This window comes from Gymnoscopelus braueri, assembly GCF_963280865.1.
Source record: "Gymnoscopelus braueri genome assembly, chromosome: 16".
Classification (NCBI taxonomy): domain Eukaryota; kingdom Metazoa; phylum Chordata; class Actinopteri; order Myctophiformes; family Myctophidae; genus Gymnoscopelus; species Gymnoscopelus braueri.
This window is the reverse complement of record NC_137616.1, coordinates 16,674,072-16,697,859: the sequence shown is the minus strand read 5'-3', so window position 1 is coordinate 16,697,859 and position 23,788 is coordinate 16,674,072. Positions and strand designations below refer to the sequence as shown.

General features: G+C 44.5%; 1 protein-coding gene across 7 annotated transcripts in view; it reads right to left on the bottom strand.

The window, feature by feature from the left end:
* Positions 1-23,788, bottom strand: part of lama2 (laminin, alpha 2) — a 316,273-nt gene that overhangs the window by 63,885 nt on the left and 228,600 nt on the right. For 6 of the 7 annotated variants that reach the window (XM_080453619.1, XM_080453620.1, XM_080453623.1 and 3 more), the window contains 6 exons: positions 23,520-23,606; positions 22,487-22,680; positions 19,073-19,215; positions 17,504-17,602; positions 15,314-15,425; positions 4,652-4,814 (listed from right to left, as the gene is read on the bottom strand). In XM_080453619.1, the coding sequence (XP_080309745.1) occupies positions 4,652-4,814; positions 15,314-15,425; positions 17,504-17,602; positions 19,073-19,215; positions 22,487-22,680; positions 23,520-23,606 (798 nt within the window). The remainder of the gene's footprint in view (positions 1-4,651; positions 4,815-15,313; positions 15,426-17,503; positions 17,603-19,072; positions 19,216-22,486; positions 22,681-23,519; positions 23,607-23,788) is intronic. The other variant, XM_080453624.1, reaches the window with a different exon arrangement.

Below are 23,788 nucleotides of genomic sequence, written 5' to 3'. Positions count from 1 at the left end.
GCAACAAAATAAAGCACAAAGACAGTGTAAAACAACATAAACAGTTTAACATACTCTTATGAAAACCCTTTATGTTTGTCTCAAAGCACCCAGTGAACCTGAGCCTCCATCGTGGTAGTGTAGACAAAGGGCTAACTAGCTTAGCTTGTAAGCTTAGCCTTGTCTAGTCTAGCCTAGCTACAGGTCGCTTTTAGCCTTTAGCTGCTACCTGTAGTTGTTTGGCTAACCAAGAACGAAGGAGAGCTATGGCCACGGCGGTGTTGTTTTAGGGGACTGTCTAAGCACTGCACCAAAACAACACTGCTCTTTAACTGTGTCGATGTTAGTGAGGCTAGTCAGCCACTAAGTGAAACAACAGCAGCCTGACTGGAGGCTATGCTAACCTAGAAGGTACCAAGCTGGTAATAGTCACGGCTAACTCACCAGGAGTGAAGAGACGTTGACATCCGTTTCCATGGAAACAGGTGACGTCGACACCTAATCCACCGGGCCTGTGCAAGCGTGGGGTTCACGTGACTGAGTACGGAATCATTCCACGCTGCTCCCTTGGTGTTTACAAAGTCCGTCGCCATCTTGTCTAGGCTCCTTGGCCTGGCTAAAGGAAGCGACGGAGCCGCCTCCACCGAAGGAAGCACTCTGTCGCCCTCCAGAGGCTGGCGTGACACGGTGCTCGGCAGGTTGTAAATATTGGGGTGACCTTCGACCCGCGCCGCCATCTTGCAAACCTTCCTTCCCACAGTGGGCCTCTGGCGCCCTCTGCCGGACGGATGGTAGAATTGGAAAATGTTGGCGTGACCCATGTACACTGGCGTAAAGACTTAGCAATGGGTTTATTACCTTTGTCTTGTTCATAGCATGCACAGTATTCATCCCAGCAGCGTTTGGAAAGTCACCAAGGGACAGTTCAAGCGCTTTGGGCTTATAAGGGGTGGTTATCAACACGGGGACCACCTAGTGATCCCTATGCGTCGATGCACCCCGACAGTTGTTGAAAACAGGCAGAGAAGTATCCCATTAGTGTCTAACATGCTGTGAAAGCAGGCCTGATAGGCACAATGGGCTTATAGAGGAGGGCATCAACGCCCGGGGACCCCCAGGGACCCCTAGCGTCGTGACCTCCTGACCGGGGCTGGATAGTGTGCTTGTGTATTTTGGGAAAATTTAATGGAACAGAATAAAGCACAGAAACAGTGGAAACAGCATAAACAGTTCAACATACTCTTATGAAAAACCCTTTATGTGTCTCAAAGCACCCGATGAATCTTTTCGCGGTTGCTCTTCATCCAGGAGCTTCCATTCTGGATGTCGCTGTGTAGCCTCGTCCTTCGTGGTACAGACGCCGGCTCTGAAGAGGCTAACGAGCTGGTGTTGTCCTAGCGAGCAAGCTAAGCTAGAACAGCGCTGCTAACAACCTGTTGCTTAGTGAGGCTAGCCATTCGTTGAAACCAGCCGCCACAGGTTCGAGCATCTCTTCCTCGGTGGCTGCGGGAGGTTCTCCCCGTCCGGGGTTCGTCGTGGACACCTCCTGGGTGTCCTGGTACGACGGGAGCTCCAGGAAATCTTCCCCGTCCTCCGCCATGTCGTCATCGTGAAGAGCCATCGACTCCTCGCTGGCAGGGGGGAGGGAGGGCCGCTGCTAGCATGCTGCGGTGGGGACAAGCCCCCATCGCAGCAGCAGCGGCGGGAGGTGGCGTCAGCGTCGTGGACGCTTGACGCTTTAGTCTCAGCATCGGCACCGGTGGGGGTCCCATGAGCTGGGGCCGCTCGTGCTGCACGACTGGGGTCCCCGGTCCGGTGGCGGTGGAGGTCTCACCGTTGTCTCGTCTAGTCCAGCCGACCAGGGTCCTAGCCCTGACAAGCCGAGCGTCAAGTTGAGAAACGGTGAACATCGCGCAGTTAGGGCACGCATCTGGCTCACCCGGGTGGGTCCTGGTGCAGAACGCGTGATCGACCCCCAAGCAGTGGATGAAGACGCGGTGGGGGTCGTCTGCGGCGATGAGGGGGTCGCATTCCGCGAACCCGCAACTCCTCGGTGGTTCCATCTTGGTCCTCGGTCTGGGAAAACAACAGGCTAATAGCCTAGCTAGTAGCGTAGCATAGCTGCTAGTATTAGCCTAGCCACTGAATGAATGAATGAGCTAGTAGCTGCTAACCGGCGTTAGCAGCTAACCGGCGTTTTCAGAACAGACCAAGAATTAAGGAAAAACTTGAGGAGATAGGAAAGGAAAAATGTATATATAAGTCTCGGGAGTGAACTTATAAATAGCAAGATTTTTCCCATGGGGAATAATCCTTATTCCCGCTATGGGTTTTGTTGTAAAAATCTTACTAGTACTTTTTGTGTGTGAATTAGTCTGCGCATACGCATGCAGAGAGTAGAAAAGAGGGAGAGCCTATGTCACGGGGAGCTTTTGTACTCCCGGGTCTTCCGGACTCGTGACATACCCTAAGCCAATCAGTAATTGGCATCGGGAGCGTGTGAGTTGCTCTGTCCATCGCCTGGGGGCGCTGATATCCCATAGTGAGTAGTAAACGGAGAACCGTGGTAAAACTGCCTGGTAATAGCGCCCAGGCTTACAAGCTTAGGCATTGGCACTGGGTGAAAAAATAGGGTTACAAAAATCTTGGGATAAAATTTTTGAGTAAAATAAAGAACTGCCTGGTACACCCTAGCAACCCCTTACATCCAACTTCTTTTTACTACTCCTATGAAGATACTACTAAGGGTACTCATAGTAACTGTTGGACCCCCATTAGGGGTACAATCCAAATTTATATATTCAGCTTTGGGTTTTGTTTTTAGTTATTTTTTCCCCCTTTATCAAATACTGTTTAATATCCGTTGACGGCTCCGTTATCGCGGAAAGCTCCCCTAAAGGCTCGATCAAAATTTTAGTTTTGTTTCCCGTCCAGCAGACACTTGAGCTAAAGATAGATGGATTTTCCTGTCTCACTCTTCTTTAATAATCTACTTTTTTCAGCACTTTCTCCCACATTCGCATGCAGTCTCTTTGTTGTGTGTTGTCACTCTCTGTCCCTCTCCGTCTTTCTTTCCGTTCCCCTTGCGGCTGTAGTTTTAATTAACTCATCGACCTCGTCAACATTTACTGCTGGAAGAAACAGCACAGGAAAAGAGCGAGTGAGAGAGAGAGAGGGGGGAGGCCAGGGAGATGAAGAGAGCTGATTTGTGTCTGTGTGTGTGTGTGTGTGTGTGTGTGTGTGTGTGTGTGTGTGTGTGTGTGTGTGTGTGTGTGTGTGTGTGTGTGTGTGTGTGTGTGTGTGTGTGTGTGTGTGTGTGTGTATCTTAACTAGGTACAGACTCAGTGAGCACAGTCTTGCGATCGAGAAAGGTCGTCACAGGCAGACCTGTATCCCGAGAGAAGACAGACTATGCACCCACTGCACACAAAATGAAGTGGAAACCGAGCTACACTTCCTAACCGTCTGTCCATTGTACCAAGACATCAGAGACACATACTTCCCACAGATTACAACCACACACAGAGATTTTGAAAACATGACCAATGACAAAAAACTCCCATATCTGCTGGGCGAAGTACAACAATGTGCAAACACAGCAGCAAGATTCGTGAGTTGCTGTGATAGGAAAAGGATATCAAACGGAACACAACCACCCTAAAGACTAATCATTGGGTATATTCCGGCACTATAACTGCACCCAGTGATCTTGGTACATAGAAATTGATCTATTGAAGATTCTGACTTTCAAATGTACATATTTTTGTTTTGATTGTATTGCTGTATTGTTGTATTATGCTTTCTGCTTTGGCAATGTAAACGTATGTTTTCTCATGCCAATAAAGCCCTTTGAATTGAATTGAATTGAATTGTGTGTGTGTGTGAGAGAGAGCGGCTGAGATAGAAAGAGAGAGAGAGAGCCAAGCACTTGTTATTTTGCTGTTAATATAGAAGCACTTGTTATTTTGCTGTTAATTTAGAAACACTAGTTTCTGTGGTGCCTGGTGTCTCAACCAGTTAGTGCATGGACCGCTCCTTTGTGAGTAAGTAGGACTCGAGTTTGAATCCAATTCCCTTGGATTTGGAAATTATTTTATTTTCTATTTTCTATTTAAAAAAAATATATATTATAATTCACATCTTAGTGTTTTGCCAATTTGCCATATAAATGCAATTCATTAGAGAGAGAGAGAGAGAGAGAGAGAGAGAGAGAGAGAGAGAGAGAGAGAGAGAGAGAGAGAGAGAGAGAGAGAGAGAAATGGCCGGGGGAGATGCACCAATCAGCTGTCTGTGCAGTAGAAACAGCTTTACTGCTAATGCATTTGAAGTCAACTGACAGAAAAGAAGCGAGGAACGAGTGAACAAAAGAGTGAAAGTATGAAAGGAGGCGAAGGAAGGCAGAAACAGACAGTAAAATAGAAAAGCGAGTGATGAAAGCACACAAAAGAAGGTAGAAAATTCATTTTCCATATTAATGTGTCGACAAAGGTAGACATCTGTCTGTGGGTTGTTGTTTTTTTTATTTATTTTTTTACTTTTTCGTAAATTACTACTTCGTCATTATACTTCAGTGTCACACGCAAGGAGCTCTATTGTAGCTCTGTGTGTGTGTGTGTGTGTGTGTGTGTGTGTGTGTGTGTGTGTGTGTGTGTGTGTGTGTGTGTGTGTGTACCCCAGCTCCTCGTCAGCGATGTTTTTCTTGCCTCCCAGCTGTCTGTTGCGCAGCTCGGCCAGCATGGCCTCGATGTCTGACTTCATCTCCTTCAAGCTCCTCTCTGGAGCTCCGTCCCTCCGGGAGAGAGTGGCGTTTAACTCTGCTGCCTTGGACTGGAGGTCTGCTCACCCACGCGCGTGCGCACACACACACACACACACACACACACACACACACACACACACACACACACACACACACACACACACACACACACACACACACACACACACACACACACACAATAACCACACACCAAGGTTATTATAGTTTTGAAGTTTCCATTCGTTTTTGTTTTTTTTATTACGTTTTGACTTGTTGTTTTCAATTTCCGTTTAGTTTTTTCGTTTTTAAAGCAGGTTTGCTAGTTTGAAAAGGTTTAGTTATAGCTTCTTTTGAGTGCAACTTTTTACTTGACTGCAGCTGTCCATCTAGTGTCTCTCCTGTCATTTGTTAAGATAAACAGCTGACTGCTTTTCTCCTACTCATGAGCTGTCAGGATAACTGCTGTTGTTGTGATGTCTCTATAGCATTAGAGAAGACTTCTTTGGGTACAAAAGGTGTCTAAGATGACACCTCAGGACTCCTGCCCAGGAGGGTTGCTGCGCGGTCGGAGCGTTGGAGAGAGAGAGGACTTAGGAAGTCAGGCTGCTGGGCCCTGCTGTGATGCTGTCTACCCCTCACTGGTGGAAGAAGTACTCAGATATTTTACTTAAGTAAAAGTAGCAATACCACAATATAAAAATAATATTTTACAAGTAAAAGGCCTGTGTTCAAAATGTTACTTGAGTAAAAGTACAAAAGTATTGGCATCAAAATAATACTTAAAGGGATAGTTCACCCCAAAAAGCTGCCTACCGGTCCGCTGGTCATCAAATTATTGGCTTAGGAATGCGACAAAAAAAAAAATCCATGAATTTAAGTCTCTATGGGGTGACTAATCGATAGAATAAATAATTTTTTTTGGGTGAACTGTCCCTTTAAAGTACCAAAAGTAAAAGTACAAAAATCAGCAAAGTAACTAGTTTTCAACTAATTGTAGTGGAGTAAAAAGTACAATATTTGCCTCTGAGATGTAGTGGAGTAAAATTGGAAATACTCCAGTAAAGTAAAAAATACCTCAAAATTGTACTTAAAGGGATACTTCACTTTCACATAAAATAAACATTAAAAAAAAATATTTAAAAAAAATGAAAGAAGTTATGGCAAAATAAAGGCCCCCTCACACATTAGTAGGACACTCTAATGTGTGAGGGGGCCATGAATTTTCCATTACTTTTTTCATTTATTTTTAATATATTTTTTAAATGTTTCCCCGGCCCGAAAGTGAAGTATCCCTTTAAGTACAGTACTTGAGTAAATGTACTTAGTTACTTTACACCATTGTTCACCCTTGAATGGAAACATTATGTTTTTTTTATCCATAACAGATCACAAAAGAGTGACGGCAGGCAGGTGTGCAGTAGGAGCTGAGTGGGCAATATTGAAATGCAAAGACAAAACAATTCAAGCATAATGAGGGCATTAACCCATTAAGACCGGGAAACTTTGGTTATTCAAAAATAGTAGATCTACAAGCTCATAGCGCGGCACTCGGTGCCGTGCTATGAGCTTGTATATCTGCTATTTTTGAATAGCCCAAAGACATCTTAAAATGACAGAGATGCGTTCCCGGTCTTAATGGGTTAACACATATAAAATATAAAGTGCAGTAAGAAATAAAACTTTAAAGAGAATCAAACAATAAATCAAATTACGGAGCAAAGAGGGCATGTAAACTCAGCTTTCAGCCGAATCAAATGTAAAGTACAAACGCAGCCTCGCAGTGCAAGAGACACAGATCACATTAATGGCAACACAAATGTGTTGCTTTCTAACTGCAATTCAAAGGCAGTCAAAGCAATCAACGATAAGACACGCTGCTAGGCTCATTTGAATAATATTCCTACCACTGGAATTTAATGAGGCAGGCGTGCGTGTGTGTGTGTGTGTGTGTGTGTGTGTGTGTGTGTGTGTGTGAGTGTGTGTGTGTGCGCATGTTCGAGAGAGAGAGAGAGAGAGAGAGAGAGAGAGAGAGAGAGAGAGACAGAGCGAGAGAGAGAGAAATTAATACAGAGAGAGGATGATACTGGTAGAGGAGATATATGATAAGTACAAAAAGCAAAAGAAAGGAGTCAGTATACACTGTGTGTGTGTGTGTGTGTGTGTGTGTGTGTGTGTGTGTGTGTGTGTGTGTGTGTGTGTGTGTGTGTGTGTGTGTGTGTGTGTGTGTGTGTGTGGGGGGTGTGTGTGTGTGTGTGTGTGTGTGTGTGTGTGTGTGTGTGTGTGTGTGTGTGTGTGTGTGTGTGTGTGTGTGTGTGTGTGTGTGTGTGTGTGTGTGTGTGTGTGTGTGTGTGTGTGTGTGTGCACACGTGCGTGTGGTGTAGTGTTGCTGCATCCCTTTCATTTCAAAGGTAAACATGACGTGATTAGAGCAAGTTGAAACTTGAGGTGAACTAAAGTGTGTGTGTGTGTGTGCGTGCGTGTGTGAAGGTAGCGATTCAGCAGTCTTCCCCTATTTGAAATGTAAACATGATGTGATTAAAGCAAGACAGAAGTAAACCCATAATGCTAATGAACAGCTGTGTGTGTGTCTCTGTGTGTGTGCGTGTGTGTGTGTGTGCGCGCGCATGTGTGTGTGTATTTGTTTGTGTATGCATGTGGTCATGCACATGTTTATGCATGTACAGTGCCTACACAGTAGGTGCACAGATGTTTGTGTGTCTTGATAGCGTGGATGTGTGTACTTGGTGCGTGTGTGTGTGTGTGTGTGTGTGTGTGTGTGTGTGTGTGTGTGTGTGTGTGTGTGTGTGTGTGTGTGCATGTGCATGCATGTGTGTCTGTGTCACAGCAGTGTAATTGCATAGTGGAATTTAAAAGCCAATTAAACACTTAAAACGTGGATAGAATCATATTACAGTATCTGGTAAACACACAGTGAAGAGTGTGTTACAGTATATTCTTGCGTGATTGCGTGCGTGCGTGCGTGCGTGCGTGCGTGTGTGTGTGCCACTAATTAAGCCTCTAATTGCTGCTCTCAATCATCCATTGAGCCACGGCACTGACATGTGTACGCACACGCACACGCACACGCACACGTACGCACACGTACGCACACGCACACGCACACGCACACGCACACGCACACGCACACGTACACACACGCACACACACTCATAATGACATAGTGATTAGGCGGAGAGCCAGAAGGCTAGGAGCAGTATCGTGGAGTGGACAGTTTCATCATCACAGCCGGTCTAAACTAAACTCAGGACTGGAATACTGTAGTGTAGGATCAGGCCTGTATTCTTTTCAAACCATAATGGTAACATGACCAGGGATCAATTTGTGAAAAAACAAATGGGGTAGGCATTTTCTCAACACTACTTGAGCCAATAGTGATAATAGCTCTGTTACGGCTACGCGTCCGCTCCACTTCTCTCTGTCCCGGGCCCGTTTTACAGCGCTCCAATTCCCCGGAGCACGGGCGCTCACGTTCACGCTCACCTGCCCGTCCTTCTACCTCCGTGCACTCGGGCTCCGAGGCTCCCCGCACGTCAGCTCCAGCACTGCAACGTGCTCAGCGCACGCACCCCCGTCGCTGACTACTCTACGTCAGTGGTTCTCAAAGGACCCTCAGGGTTCTTTGAGGGGGTTCTAAATTGACCTTTACCTTTACAAGTCTGTAACTCTGACAGTGTACAAATGGAACCAAATGTCCATTTGGTTCCATTTGTACACTGTCAGAGTTAAAGGGGGTCCTTGAAATGTAGAAGTTTGAGAAGCACTGCTCTACGTCACACTCAGCGCACCTGCTCTCCTTCACTAATCCCCGCACCTGTCCCTCGTCTACAATCAACTAACTCCTGCCTCAACAAGAACCCTGTCTGAACGTCATTCGTCGACAGATCTACACGTACAGTAAAGTACAGGCCAGCCACAGTTATTCAAGTTGTAGTGCATTTTGCATTTTAGCTTTACACCAGCCTGTTTAACTTCATGCAGTTGCAGTGCCAGCCTTCAGTTGTTTTTTCCCCTGTGATTATTGTCTCCGCCAGGCCGAAAGGCATGGCGAGAGAGTATGTTTTGCACCCTGTCCGTCCGTCCCTCAGTCCGTCATTCTGTCTGTGTACAGCTAATCTCCGGCACCGTTGGCTTGATCGCAGCGAAACTGTGCACACACACTCCCTGGATGCCAATTCAGAACCTCTGCCCCAAATGTTTCACATGGGGCTGTTATAGCACCACCAGGAGGCCGCTTTTTGCAAAACAATTTTTTTTGACACAGTATCTCTATAGTCATTAAACCAAACTGGTCTTTCAGATTTTTCATATTCCATCCTGATTGGCAAAAAATGGCTTCCAATGTTTGTAGGATTGGTCCGTTTAGAACACAATGCCTCAAATCATGAACGCAGCTTGCGATTTCCGTGAGATTTCACACGCACATTCCCACTAGGCCGAGGAAGAAATGCCACTTCAAATTTTTCAAATCAGCCTCATGGTGGCGCTATAAAAGGCTGATTTGCGGTTTTAACTAGAACTGCACCGATCTGCGTGACACTTTGCACGCACACTCCCTAGAGGCCAAGGAAAAACAACTGCCCTGCATTTTTCCCATTTGCCTTTCATAGCGCCACCAGGAGGCCGACTTATGTAAAAAAAAAAAATGATATTAAGCCTTCAGAATTTATCCAAATTTCACGCAAATCGGTACACATGATCTCTATAGTCATGTGATCAAGATGGGTCTTTAAAATTTTTCAAATTCCATCCTGATTGGCTAACATTGACATCTAAAGTTTGCAGGAGTGGCCCGTTTTGAACAAAATGCCACAAATCATGAATGCAGCGTCCGATTGCGGTGACACTTTGCACGCACATTCGCGCTACGTTGAAGAACAAATGCTACCCTTTTAACATTGCCCTATTATAGCGCCACCAGGAGGCCGATTTTGCAACACTTTTTTATATTACTCCTACAAATACAAACATCATGCAAATCCGTACCCATTATCTCTATAGTCAAGTGATCAAGATGGTTCCATCCGATTTTTCATATTCCATCCTGATTGGCGAATTCCGAACATTGCTGCCCCACAATAACCTACCTGACCTGGCGGAGACCTGTGCTCTGAGGAGCACTTTTTCTAGTTTCCACTGATCCTGTTTCTCCTCTCCTCTGCAGTACCCCGGATCCCACGCTGAGTTGTGGCAACCTGCGGAGTCCACCCCCCCCTCCAACTCCCCCCTCATCATCACTTTTCTGGACTGAATAAAAACCTCTCCTCTTTGCTGTGCGCTTGGGTCACACAAACCATTCATAACAAGCACTTCTAAAAGCTCACAATTCCCCTTATTATATTATGTTTTTGTTAATTAAATTGTTTAATCGTTATATTATAAAGAAAAGAAAATATCAAACATATCAAGTCTACATTCCTCGAAAGGAAACACCTGTCCCCACTGGCGATTACAACGAATGACCAGAAGAGGGGGGATATCAAAAGCCGAGGCATGGGCCCGGACAGCTGGCGTAGCGGTCCGGGCACCTAGGCTGCTAATGTGTATCGCGGGTTCGAATCCCGAATCGCAGAACTTTGCTGCATGTCACTCCCCATCGCTCTCTCCCCAGTCTACTGTATACTATCAATAAAAAAAGGCAGAAAAAGCCCCAAAAATATCTTTAAAAAAAACAAACAGGAGAGGCATGGACCCCCTAACCTCACTCCGTCAAATGAAAGAAGCTTGCGACACACATTTTGTTTCACAGCGTACTTGCATTTGAGACTCCGGTCGCAGAATCGATGACAGACGGAGTTTCATTTTTTCAAGCTACTAGGCAGGTGATTGGATGATCCCGCCCCTAGCAGCCGCTGATTGGTTCGAATGCGCAGCAGTTCGGGCAGCTTTACTCTGTGAGCAATCCCAGACCCTCCTTCCTGAAACCAAATGCAAATGAGATTTCCGGAGGGAGGGGGGTTTACCAGGCTATGGACCCCCTCCTTCCCCGGCAAATCCAACCCTGGTGATAATGACACAAGGCTGACACAGCCAATAACAATGCCACACCTCGGGTCACCTCATTCATTCAAACGGCCACATGGAATATAAGGACACATTGTTTAATTACAGCAGTGGTGTGTGGGAGTACAGGGGCAGAGAATAGGGGAATGGAAGGTCACACACATTCCGGAAGGTGCACCATGGGAGTTAACCCATTAAGACCGGGAACACATCTGTGTCATTTTAAGATTTCTTTGGGCTATTCAAAAATAGCAGATATACAAGCTCATAGCGCGGCACCGAGTGCCACGCTATGAGCTTGTAGATCTGCTATTTTTGAAAGATCGTGAAAATATGTGCAAATCTTTGAATATATATATTCTTTAAAACAAACATTTGTGACTCAAATCTTTGCTTCTGGGGGATTCTGCAAAATGTAACGAAAAAACGTATGTTACCTATAATATCAGTGCTTCTCAAACTTTTTCATATCAAGGACCCCCAAAATTATATGTATTTGGCCGCAGACCCCATCTCAAAATAATGTTCCAGGGACCCCCCCAGAAGCAAAAATGTGAGTTAAAAACGTTCGCTTAAAAAAATAGATACATTCAAAGATTTTCCCAAATTTTCAAAAATGTTCAAAAATCTACAAGCTCATTGCCATGCTATGAGCTTGTAGATCTGCTATTTTTGAACAGCCAAAGAAATAAAAAAATGACACAGATGCGTTCCCGGTCTTAATTGGTTAAGCACCTCGGTCAAGGGCGCCACCACGGTGCTTTTTACTGAAGGAGAGGGGTTTATAGAGTGTCGCTCATTCAGTGCCGTCAGCGCGGGTCCCTCGCCCCGCGATCTAGGGATTTGAACGCGCGACATTCACTTTGCGAGCCCGCACGTCCTCTAGTAACCTTGTCGTTAGCTAACCCCCTTTTTGCTGTACGGTGTAAAAATCCGGAGAGTTTGTTTCAACTCATTCTCGGAATAAAATGAACCCTCCGGATTTGACTGTGTGCCTGACAACGTTTTAGAGCAGCCGGTGCTGTGCCACTGTGAGAGGATTTACCTCCAATTGTGTCCTCTGCAGTAGTGTGAAGTAACAAAGTACATTTACTCAAGTACTGTACTTCAGTACAATTTTGAGGTATTTATATTTTACTGGAGTATTTCCAGTTTTCAGTACTTTCACTTCTACTCCACTACATCTCAGAAGCAAATATTGTACTTTTACTCCACTACAATTCTTTGAAAACTCAAGTTACTTGTTACCTTTTAGACTTTGATTATTATCGCAAAACACACTAACCACTTCAGCCCTATATACATTTCGTCCCGGAAATGTTTTGTACCAGACAGACACACACACACACACACACACACACACACACACACACACACACACACACACACACACACACACACACACACACACACACACACACACACACACACACACACACACACACACACACCGGAACCGGAGCAGGGTTTAAGTGCCTTGCCCAAGGGTACTTCAACGGTGGGCATTAACTCGATTTTTCTCACCGGTCCGAGGGATCAAACCATGAACCTTATGGAAGTCTGCTCCTTTAACCTGCAAGCCTGTATGAACCCCCATCGCTGAGTTAAGCTGCCAGCATACTTCAAAAGAAGATTTTTTTTCAGATTCTGCAAGTTCTCTATGCAAAAAAAAAAGTTTTAAACTCCATATTCTGGAACGGTGAGTTTGACACCTGGATCAGAGCACCAATTTTCCTTATATGGGACTAAAAGGAGTATATTAGTGACATCATTGCCAATTAGCCAATGGCGTGCTGAGGTGTAGTTATTGAGGTGCACAACAGGACTATGTAAGGTTGACTATGGGTGCCACCAATTGCAGATCAATTGCAGATTTGAAAGAAACAGGATTTTGGTTCAAAGGAATATTTGAGGAAGCCAATTGTTCTTAGGCCAGATCGGGAGATCCTCATATATTATTTATTATCTATTTCCTCAGTATCTGGATTTCCCGAATCACAGATCTTTTTATTTGATTTGATTTTGAATCGTCCAGCCGACTACGGAAGGCAGACCCTATAGAGCTTGGCATCATCTCCAAGAAAAGGGATATGGCTGCATGGCGGCACTCCGATGAAGAGGATGACATTGATGACCTCTGTTTCAATCATCACCGAGATGAGATGAGATGCACACAGAGAGATCTGGACGGACTTAGGCAAGAGATGCAAGGGATTCAAGAAGGTATGAGATGCATGCTTTGGAGCCTTAAGCCAACGGCAAGTTCCACCCGACCTATCCAACAGACGTTGCCGTGTAGAGGCAAGGCGGCTGGGGATACCGTTAATACATCGGATATACAAGAAGATAGTTTTACCATCTCTGCTCTAAACCAAAGGAGCCGGGAACATGAGACTTCTACCCCAGAGCCTGAAGGAGTTGACCCCCGCTTTCCAGATCAGGTAGATGACCGAACCAATATGCATCAAGATAGACCTCGTCATCCAACAGCCCCTTTAAGTCGAGTATCGCACCAAGCAAAACTCAACCAGCTACTAGGGGATAGTAACTATGACTATGAACTAATAACCATGATCTCTAAAGCAACACACACAGTGAGCAAAAAGGCTAAGAATTGGGCACCATTAAGATCACGTGATCACCAAGCCTTAAGTGATTATGCGTTGTTCTTGAATACTTGTTGGAATGACATGAACTATGTCGCAGCCCAGCAAGTCCTGGATCGTCCCAATGCCTTAGAGACATTCGTCCTGAAACTACCACGCAGTCTCATATATAAATGGGACCGTTATGCACACGAATACGAGTGTCATGAATTAGCAACTGCTGGGTTTGAACAACTACTAGACTTTGTGAGGGAGGAAGCCGAGATTGCGCGCAACTACGGTGAGACAGACGTTACTTCGAGAACTAGACAAGGTCCACGCAAGGAATGCTCCAATTATAAACCTCCAAAGACAAATGCTATTCTCCATGGCAGAGTACAACCTATGAGGTCCAGAAGAGGGTCATCAGAGGAATCCAGGAAACGCTATCACCATCACTGCCCTTATTGCGATCAGGATCATCCCATGAACCAATGCCCTAACCTTAAGTCTCTGTCAACAGAGGAAAAGAGGGATTGGATCAAAATGACTACTAGGTGCTGGAAATGCGCCCGCGGCCACCAGGTAACGTGTTGTACACTTAGAGCCAAGTGTAGAATTTGTAAAGGACATCACCTCGATATCCTTCATGAAATCAACGTCAAACCATCCTCTGATCACCCTGAAACGTCCGAATCGACACCCGATGTGTCGGCATCTTCCACTGGGGATACACCCCCCACCAGCAGCTCAGAAATTGTTACGAAGGAGGACCCTGCCTCTTCATATGACGAAGAATCTATATCACAGGAAGAACACCCGCTTATATGTAATTACATATACACAATCCACAATATTGCGGATTGTCCTACAATAAAGCAGGTGTTAGTCAAGATCGTAGAAGTTATCCTTCGGAACGGTAACAAAAGTCTTCAGACTTATGCACTCCTGGCCGACGGTTCACAGTGTACTCTCCTTTTACATAGTGCTGCTCAGCATCTAGATCTCCAAGGAGAAGTTAAAAATCTACCTCTTGCTCTACCATTTTCACCCCCCGTTACCTTTGGCGGATCATTCGTGACATTCTCTGTGGCCCCAGCGTCACAACACCAAAATGCCTACGAGATGAGAGCCTTCACGGCTAAAGAATTTCAATTCGCCAGTTACACCTATCCAATTCGAGAACTGCAAAGGAAATATCAGCACCTGAGGGATCTACCGCTACCAATTATTAAGGATGCACAGCCATTGCTACTTATCGGAGCGAACTATAATGAACTAATAGAACCAAGAACCACTCGATATGTAGAAAATGGAGGACCAACGGCTACATATTGCGAACTTGGTTGGGCCTTACAAGGACCCGTCTGAATGAAAGCCTAAACACAGAATAGTGTCAAGTTACATCTCTTTCTGCTTCAGAAGCTGAACTACATCGTCTTGCAGAGAAATTGTGGCAAATACATAGTTTAACGTATCGAAGTGAGAAGCTTGTCACTTGAGCTCCTCACACAATGTTCGCATTGGTGACACTGCTGTGTAATTCAGAGAGATACCACTACCTAAAGGAAGTCTGGTAGGCAATGCGTGTGTTAGGACCTTGCCGAACTTCATTTCTGCAAGAGGTATGCTACAGTGTTTAACAGGGTTCAATTGTTGGGGGTCATGGAGGGGATACATGCCTATGCTTTTGATATGCCCCCTCTGGTCATATTTTTTACGGCCGGTGGGGATATGTTTTATCCGTCAGACTGAATTAAACACATGCATTTCCTTTTGTGAAATGTAGACTGTCTGATATGCGGGACGGGGTGGTCACCCTACATGCCCCCCATTTAATATCATTTTCAATCTCTGGGACGCCAATCTACACTATGAAGAATCATAACTCTGAGAGCGTGCAGAAGGAACCAAATGTCCATTACGGGCCCATTTGGTTTCCATTTGTACACTCTCAGCTGTACAGTACCTCTGGCTCCCAGCAGTGTGTCCCTGATGAAGTTCTCCAGGTCTTCAGCTCGATTGTGGATCCGGTCAGCATCGTCCACTACTTGTTCACCATCAGCAGACACCTTAGTGGCCTGCACACACACACACACACACACACACGCACACAAGCACACGCACACGTGCACGTGCACACGCGCACACACACACACACACACACACACACACACACACACACACACACACACACACACACACACACACACACACACACACACACACACACACACCCCCACACACACACACACACACACACACACACACACACACATTAGTAGCTCGTAAAGTATCTCAACTGGTCCCTTGCCCACTGTGAACTTGAGATGCACGTATACTCAAACGCAAGCAGACAAAGAAAAAACTAAAAAGACACTACTTGTTCACCATCAGCAGACACCTTAGTGGCCTGCACACACACACACACACACACACACACACACACACACACACACACACACACACACACACACACACACACACACACACACACACACACACACACACACCTCTGACAGCAGTCAGTAACGGACCAAAGGTGTTCCATAAATAAGTAAACTAGTGTTGAATAAGTGAACAGATTGTTGACTTCCCAGGCTTGAAGGAGGACATGCCTGAGCTGAAGATGACAACAGCGGCGTGATCGATCGACAGTATTGAGTGTGTGTACTATTGATCCCCCAGTCGCTACTGTCAGTCTTGTCCGCACTTTGGAGCACACACACACACACACACACACACACACACACACATACACGCACATACAAAAAAAAACACAGCCGGAAAAACAGACAAAAACAAACAACGTGATAGACAGAGGAATGTTTGACAGATCAACACGACCTTACGCGGTCGATACAACCGACGCACGCACACACACACGGACGCGCACACTCGCACAGAAGACAAGGCCAGAGGTCTTGTCAACATTTGACAAGACCATCATCTTAGCTTTTGTGTGTGTGTGTGTGTGTGTGTGTGTGTGTGTGTGTGTGTGTGTGTGTGTGTGTGTGTGTGTGTGTGTGTGTGTGTGTGTGTGTGTGTGTGTGTGTGTGTGTGTGTGTGTGTGTGTGTGCGTGTGTGCGTGATGGGTGCGAGGATGGCGGGATGGCTGTCAGCAGATATCAAGGCAAAGACATAAAAAATACAAAGGGCACATGACATTGTGAGTTTGAGTGTTATTTCTCTCTGTGTAAACATTGTGTGGGAGAAAGAAAATCTCTCCTTGTTGTCCTTCATCTGCACTGAAAGCATCCTGGAACGGTTCAGCTCAGTGGTCCTCAACCTTAATCTGGATCAGGGCCCACTTGTTAATGTTAACCTTATCTTAATCTTAGCCCATCGGCTGCCGTGGTTAAGGTGGTCAGATGGGTGGTCCGTGTGCATTTTCAGAGCATGTTCATTTGAATGATCAATCAATCGATTGTGTTCCACCTTGGATCAATGGAACCATACGTAGTTCTTATTTATTGGTTATCACTTTTTAATATTAGTATTATCATCATTCAAATCTGAGTGTTTTGCCAATTATTTGGGGGCCCCAATTGCAATACCCTGGTGGCCCACAGGTTGGGAATGATTGGCCGCCATGTCCATGTCCACGTCACCATGGTTATTATGACTAAAAATAACAATATGACAAAAACTGTGAAAACATATTTTAGTTAACTGAAATGAATAAAAACCAGGCTTTACAGAAACGGATAACTAACTTGAACTATATGTTTTAGTCTCTGTCAATTCATTTCAAACATGAGCTTAGTATTTTGGGTGGATGTGAAACCTATCTTGCAAATATTTTTAGCTATGCCAGTTTTAACCATGAATAATAATTTAAAGTATGATGTTTTGTTGAGTTTTTATTAAAACACACCTAACCTTTATGAATCTCACCCCTGGCAAACACCCAATATGAAAACTAACGCTAAAACTAATAAAAACTCAAGGAAAACTAATAAAATGTTTTAATTAAACTAGCAAACCATCTTTAAAAAAAACTAATTATAACAACTCAAATTGAAAACTAAAAATCAACAAAGCATTGTCAGAGAGAGAGAGAGAGAGAGAGAGAGAGAGAGAGAGAGAGAGAGAGAGAGAGAGAGAGAGAGAGAGAGAGAGAGAGAGAGAAAGACAGAAAGAGAGAGATGTCACCCACCCTGCTGTGTAGCTGGTCCATCTCAGTGACCAGAGAGCCCAGGTTGGAGTCAGCCAGCTGCAGCAGTCTCTCTGGAGCTTTCTGGGGCGACAGCATGTGCTGTGGAAACAAAGCACAACAACTCAGTAAAGCAATTAACCATTTTTAAGACCGGGAACGCATCTATGTCATTTTTTTTTCTTCTTTGGGCTGTTCAAAAAATAGCACATCTACAAGCTACGAGTTTGTAGATCTGCTATCTTTGAAAGATCGTGAACATTTTTGCAAATCTATAATACATATTTTTTAAAGCAAACACTTTTAACTAAAATCTTTGCTTCTGAGGGGTGGGGGGTCCCTGGAACAAAATAGTTTTAGATGGGGTCCACGACCAAATACATATCATTTTGGGGGTCCTTGACATGAAAAGAGCACTGCTGATATTATAGCAAGCTAGTTTTCCAAAAACTGTTACGATTTAGAAGACATTTGTAGAATCCCCAGAAGCAAATTAAGATTTGAGTTACAAATGTTCGCTTTAAAAAATATATACTGCATATATTCAAAGATTTGCAAAAGAAATCCACGATTTAAATATAAATTATTGGCTTAGGAAATGCGCCAAAAAAAGAAGAAGATCGGCATTAATTCAAGGCTTCATAGGGTGTGTAATTGATAGAAAATGTTGTGTGAACTACTCATTTAAGCCCCATGTTCAAGAAATAGCAAAAATAGCAGTTGTGAGCTTGTAGATAATAATAATAAAAAAAAGAAAGAAGCACAACCAATAATCAAAATAAATAATGTACTTTGGCCAAAACAAGCCATATACTTTTAAATGCGGCCTTAAGTGCCCAAATTAGGGATGCCACATTGAAAGTGGTTAAAACAGCGTGAACAACAATGCGGAAATGATGGAAATATGACATTTCTACTCATTTCATCCAGCTGTTTCTCTACAGATGAATGGAAACCACCAAAACCGCCAAACGATTATGCAAAATAATTGGAATTAGCTCAAATAATTGCGATCCGGCGACTATGTAATAATTGTGACAGGCCTAAATGGAATATGTTTGGAATTTAAACTTTGAAGGCTGATTCATTCAGGCATGAACATGAAGTACTGCCATCACATTGCTTATGATGATTATGCATCTAGTTATGTCATCTGTACTTATAACAAGTTTTCGCTGTCTGCCAGAAACCTTGTATCTCCATACTTCTACTTTTTATGTTTTTTCATAAAGTCAATGCCCTACTTCGTCGTACAATAGAGTCGAGTAAAAATAGCAACAATAGCCGATCGGCTATTTTTGATTTCCTTTTTTTTGTGAAAGTGTAAGTGGTTAAAAATGTTAATAATAAAAATAAAAAATAAACTATTAATTATGCCAACATGCCACGCCTGCAGGAACAACCCCTCATGAATATGCTAATATGCCAACTACATTGGATCCATCAGAACACAGGTTTTTATTTATTTTTTCCTGAAAAGTAACAGTTTCAGACATACAAGGTTTCCACCCGACAGCGTCAATGTGCAACTGTTACTGTACACAGACAAACACAGGAAGTGGACTTGCGTACCTTGAGTTCCTCGGTCATGTTCTCAAAGCGATACAAGACCTTATAAGGAGGTGGAAGGGGCGTGGTCAGAGTCACGCCCGTGATGGTGCGGTACAGGTCGTCCATGTCGCGGATCAGCAGGCCAGCGCAGTCGTCATCACAGGCTACACACACACACGCACGCACGCACGCACGCACGCACGCACGCACCCACGCACACACACACACACACACACACACACACACACACACACACACACACACACACACACACACACACACACACACAGCAGGCACCAATGAGTATGCAATTAAACCAATTAAATCCAATAGAGATTTAAGAAGCTGTCTCCTAGGCTCAGCTGTGTGTGTGTGTGTGTGTGTGTGTGTGTGTGTGTGTGTGTGTGTGTGTGTGTGTGTGTGTGTGTGTGTGTGTGTGTGTGTGTGTGTGTGTGTGTGTGCACATACTTTTGAAATGGAAATGCAGATACAGTACATATACATAGACCTATGTGTGTGTGTGTGTATGTGTGTGTATGTGTGCCTGAGTATACAGTATAGGAGTGTCCTGTATGTGGTATGTTTGTGTGTAAGCGGCCCTGTGTATATATTGATGCTTGTGTGTGTGTGTGTGTGTGTGTGTGTGTGTGTGTGTGTGTGTGTGTGTGTGTGTGTGTGTGTGTGTGTGTGTGTATACATGTTAATGCGTGTGGGCACTTGTGTGTGTACCATTCGTGTTTAAACAAGCCCAGCCTCTGAAAGACAGAACTGTTCATGCATGAAATTCAACACACACACACACACACACACACACACACACACACACACACACACACACACACACACACACACACACACACACACACACACACACACACACACACACACACACACACACACACACACACACACACGGACGGACGGACAGACGCATTCACTCACTCAGTCACTCACTCATCAACACACACCAATTGGCATGTAAAACCATTCATGCACGAATGCACGGAAACATGAATACGCGTTCTTCCATGGTGCATAGATGTGTGTGTGTGTGTGTGTGTGTGTGTGTGCGTGTGTGTGTGTGCGTGCGTGCGTGCGTGTGAATTCGTCTCTACCCTAAGGCTGATTTATTGCAGAAATTAAAATATCTGACATGGGAAATCAAACATAAATTAAATAATATAAAGGCTGTTTCCACTTTATCAATCTCTGACAAGCTACAACACACACACACGGCACACACACACACGCACACTTGCTAAATAATACATGCACGCACGTATGCACACACACACACACAAACACACACACATTACATGCCAAGGGCGTGTGTAAAGAACATGGTGCAATGAGCCTTTAAGGCTCCGTTGCCGCTGTCAACCAACAAAGTTTCTGTCCACACCGACACACACACTATCAGACGATATGTAACCGCCATTTGTACACTCTCTGATTTAAATCAACACTATGGATTCTACTGTGCAGGAGGCATAATGGGGTAAAAAACCTGTGGTGTTTAAGCACTGTGAGAGAACCAAAGTAATGGCCCAACGATAAGCAACGACTCACCCCATTACACACGCCTTTAGCACAGCTGCCCAACGAGAGGCTTCGTGCTTCACACCGCAACGCACACACGTGCATAAAAACACACACGTACACATGCATGAAGACACGCACGCACGCGTGCATGGATCCTAACCCATGCTCGTCACCGGTCCTGATGTTCCTTAGTTGTTTTGGCAGGGGTCAGGGGGAGATATCACACTTTGGGCTTCATGCAATATCGCTTGTCAACCAGCAGGCGTCCTATACCCAACTGTGATCAACATTTCTTAATAGAAGAGCAAGGGGACCACCTCCGACCACCACAGTTCTGTTGATGATGTTGTACTAAACATACTCTACCATACAGATTAAAATAATAGTGTTTTATTCACACAAAAAGTTATGGATTGCTCCTAAAATGTAACGGCTGAGTCTGTGTTGGTGAAAGTTTTGTCTGTCGTGTATGACTTCAGAAATGTGTATGTTACCGGCCCTGCTTTACTGTACTGTAGTTAGCTCTCTAAACAAGCCTCGCCCTCTGACACCTCTTTCAGTATAAATGTTAGGCACAAAATGGACCCTTACTCCAAGAGGGTACAAATGGAACCAAATGGACCTGTGGTTCCATTTGTAGTTTTGTATATTCTTCTTGCACACCAGCAGGTGTTTCCAAAAAAAACGCAGGGCTCCCATTGCAAACAATTGAAAGCATTCGTGTTTAAGAAGCACTGTGCTTCATCAGCGCCGCTCCGTTAGTGTGAACAACATGGAAGACCTGAGTGAGCAATTTCCTTCCTCTTCTCTGATGAGAGCAATACTCAGGTCGCTCTGATGTCTCACAGAGTCTCTTCTCTGTTCTCCTCTATTCTCCACACAAGCGCGCACAGACACACAGACACGCACACGCACACACACACGCGTGCGCGCACGTACGTACGTACGCATACACGTGCGTGCTTGCACTGCACTTACCTCTAGCCATGCTAATAGCAATGAATTGGTCCTGCCATCATGGTCATATCTAGTTTAAATTAGATCTAAATGATGTTGAAATGATTCTCTAAATGACTCAAGTATGACTTCTGCCACCGTCCTCCCGTCTCCCATGGCAACCAGAGTGAGAGAGAGAGCTTTGACTGCTCATTAACAGTTCAGTGTCAAAATGAGCAAAAACAAAACATACTGCACCATCGTCAACATTAGACAGAGAGAGAGAGAGAGAGAGAGAGAGAGAGAGAGAGAGAGAGAGAGAGAGAGAGAGAGAGAGAGAGAGAGAGAGAGAGAGAGGGGTCGGGCAGTGGGGGGAAAAACTATTGCCCTCAAGATATACTTATTTACAAAACCAAAGTATAAGTATACCAAATATTTAGCTGCTTAACTTGTAATTAAAGCAGTCAAATAATTGTAGTGGCGTAAAAAGGACAATATTTGACTCTGAGATGTAGTGAAGTAGAATTATAAAGTACTGAAAAATGGAAAAACTAAAGTAAAGTAAAATAAATAAACTAAAATCGTACTGAAGTACTGTACTTGAGTAAATGTACTTAATTACTTTCTATCACTGGGCAATGAGAGTGGGACATAGAGAGAGAGAGAGAGAGAGAGAGAGAGAGAGAGAGAGAGAGAGAGAGAGAGAGAGAGAGCAGGGAAAAGCGAAGAAGATTGACCACTTAACCCCAGTCCCAGCATCCGTATTCTGGGGAAAAAGTTAGCAGAAAATAGCAGATCTACAAGCTCACAACGCATTGTGAGCTTGTAGATCTGCTATTTTCAGCGAAGATATTCAGTGTAGAGTGACAACAGAAGAGTCACTAGCATAGAGCCCTGAGGGACAACAAAGCACAGGGTTTTAAGTTCAAGGTGAAGGCATCATGAAGTTAGTCTTACAGGTAATGCCGGCGGGTCCACACACATGCATCTCCATGCACTGGTCACATGACCTCCCGGACGTCCCCGCCCTGCAACGGCATTGGCCCGTCACGGGGTCACACGGTCCGTGCAACGCCCCCCATGGGGAACACTTACACTCCTCGCAGCGACCGCCGGGCATCCGCGGATTACCGTGGTAACCGGTGGCACACCTGGAGAAGGACACGGGAAAGGCCGTTAAGATAGCTTAATTGGCATCATCATCATCATCATCATCATCATGTTTGGATGTTGAGCTTTTTCTTTTTTTAACAACTGACATGCTGTCAAATGGATGAGTGTAGACGAGCTGTGGTTATTTGTACTGTACTACGGTACAAATGATTGTACCACCCCTACAAGTGACTCAAAGTGGGGTCTGGGGACCCCCAGGGGTCCTTGAGGGGGTTCCAGTGAGTCCCCAGCTAAATTGGTTAATGTAGCCTCAATATCAGTTGTAACCAATTTAACCCTATTTTATTCATCAGCTATTTTAAAATAGCCGATCTACGAGCTCACATGTCGCAATGCGTCACGTTGTGAGCTTGTATATCTGCTATTTTCAAAAAATCTTGAATGTGAAAACAAATTGGGAATATTGGTGAAACATGTCCCTGACACCAAATATTATCTGATGGGGATGATGATCCACAAGTATGTGATCAACGGGCCTTTGAAGGTCCCATGAACAGGATGTTCAAAGGCTCGTTACTGTTTGATAAGGACAAGACTTTTGATCTCAGTCTAAAAAACATGGCATCAAACTCTACAAAATATTGATGAGCTGGAAGCTTTGAAAAATAAACATCCCCAAAAAACGATAACAAAGTTGCATATTGTCGCAGAAACCTCATATCTCCATATTTGAACTTTTTTGCTTTTTTGGACATACAAGGTTTCCACCCAACAGTGTGTGTGTGTGTGTGTGTGTGTGTGTGTGTGTGTGTGTGTGTGTGTGTGTGTGTGTGTGTGTGTGTGTGTGTGTGTGTGTGTGTGTGTGTGAGAGAGGTACCTCTCGCAGTATTTTCCCTCATATCCCTCAGGACAGGCGGTGCAGCGGTAGTCATCATAACCCTCAGTCACACAGGTAGGACTGAAACTACACACACACACACACACACAAACAACCATGTTAAAACTTTACACTCATTTTAACTGTTCAATATTAGGCCTTTTTAACTCTGAAAGAAAAATATACCAATACGGAACGAACAATTAGCCAAATATATACATAACCAAACAGACATAGGCTGGATGAAAGAAAGAAAGAAAGAAAGAAAG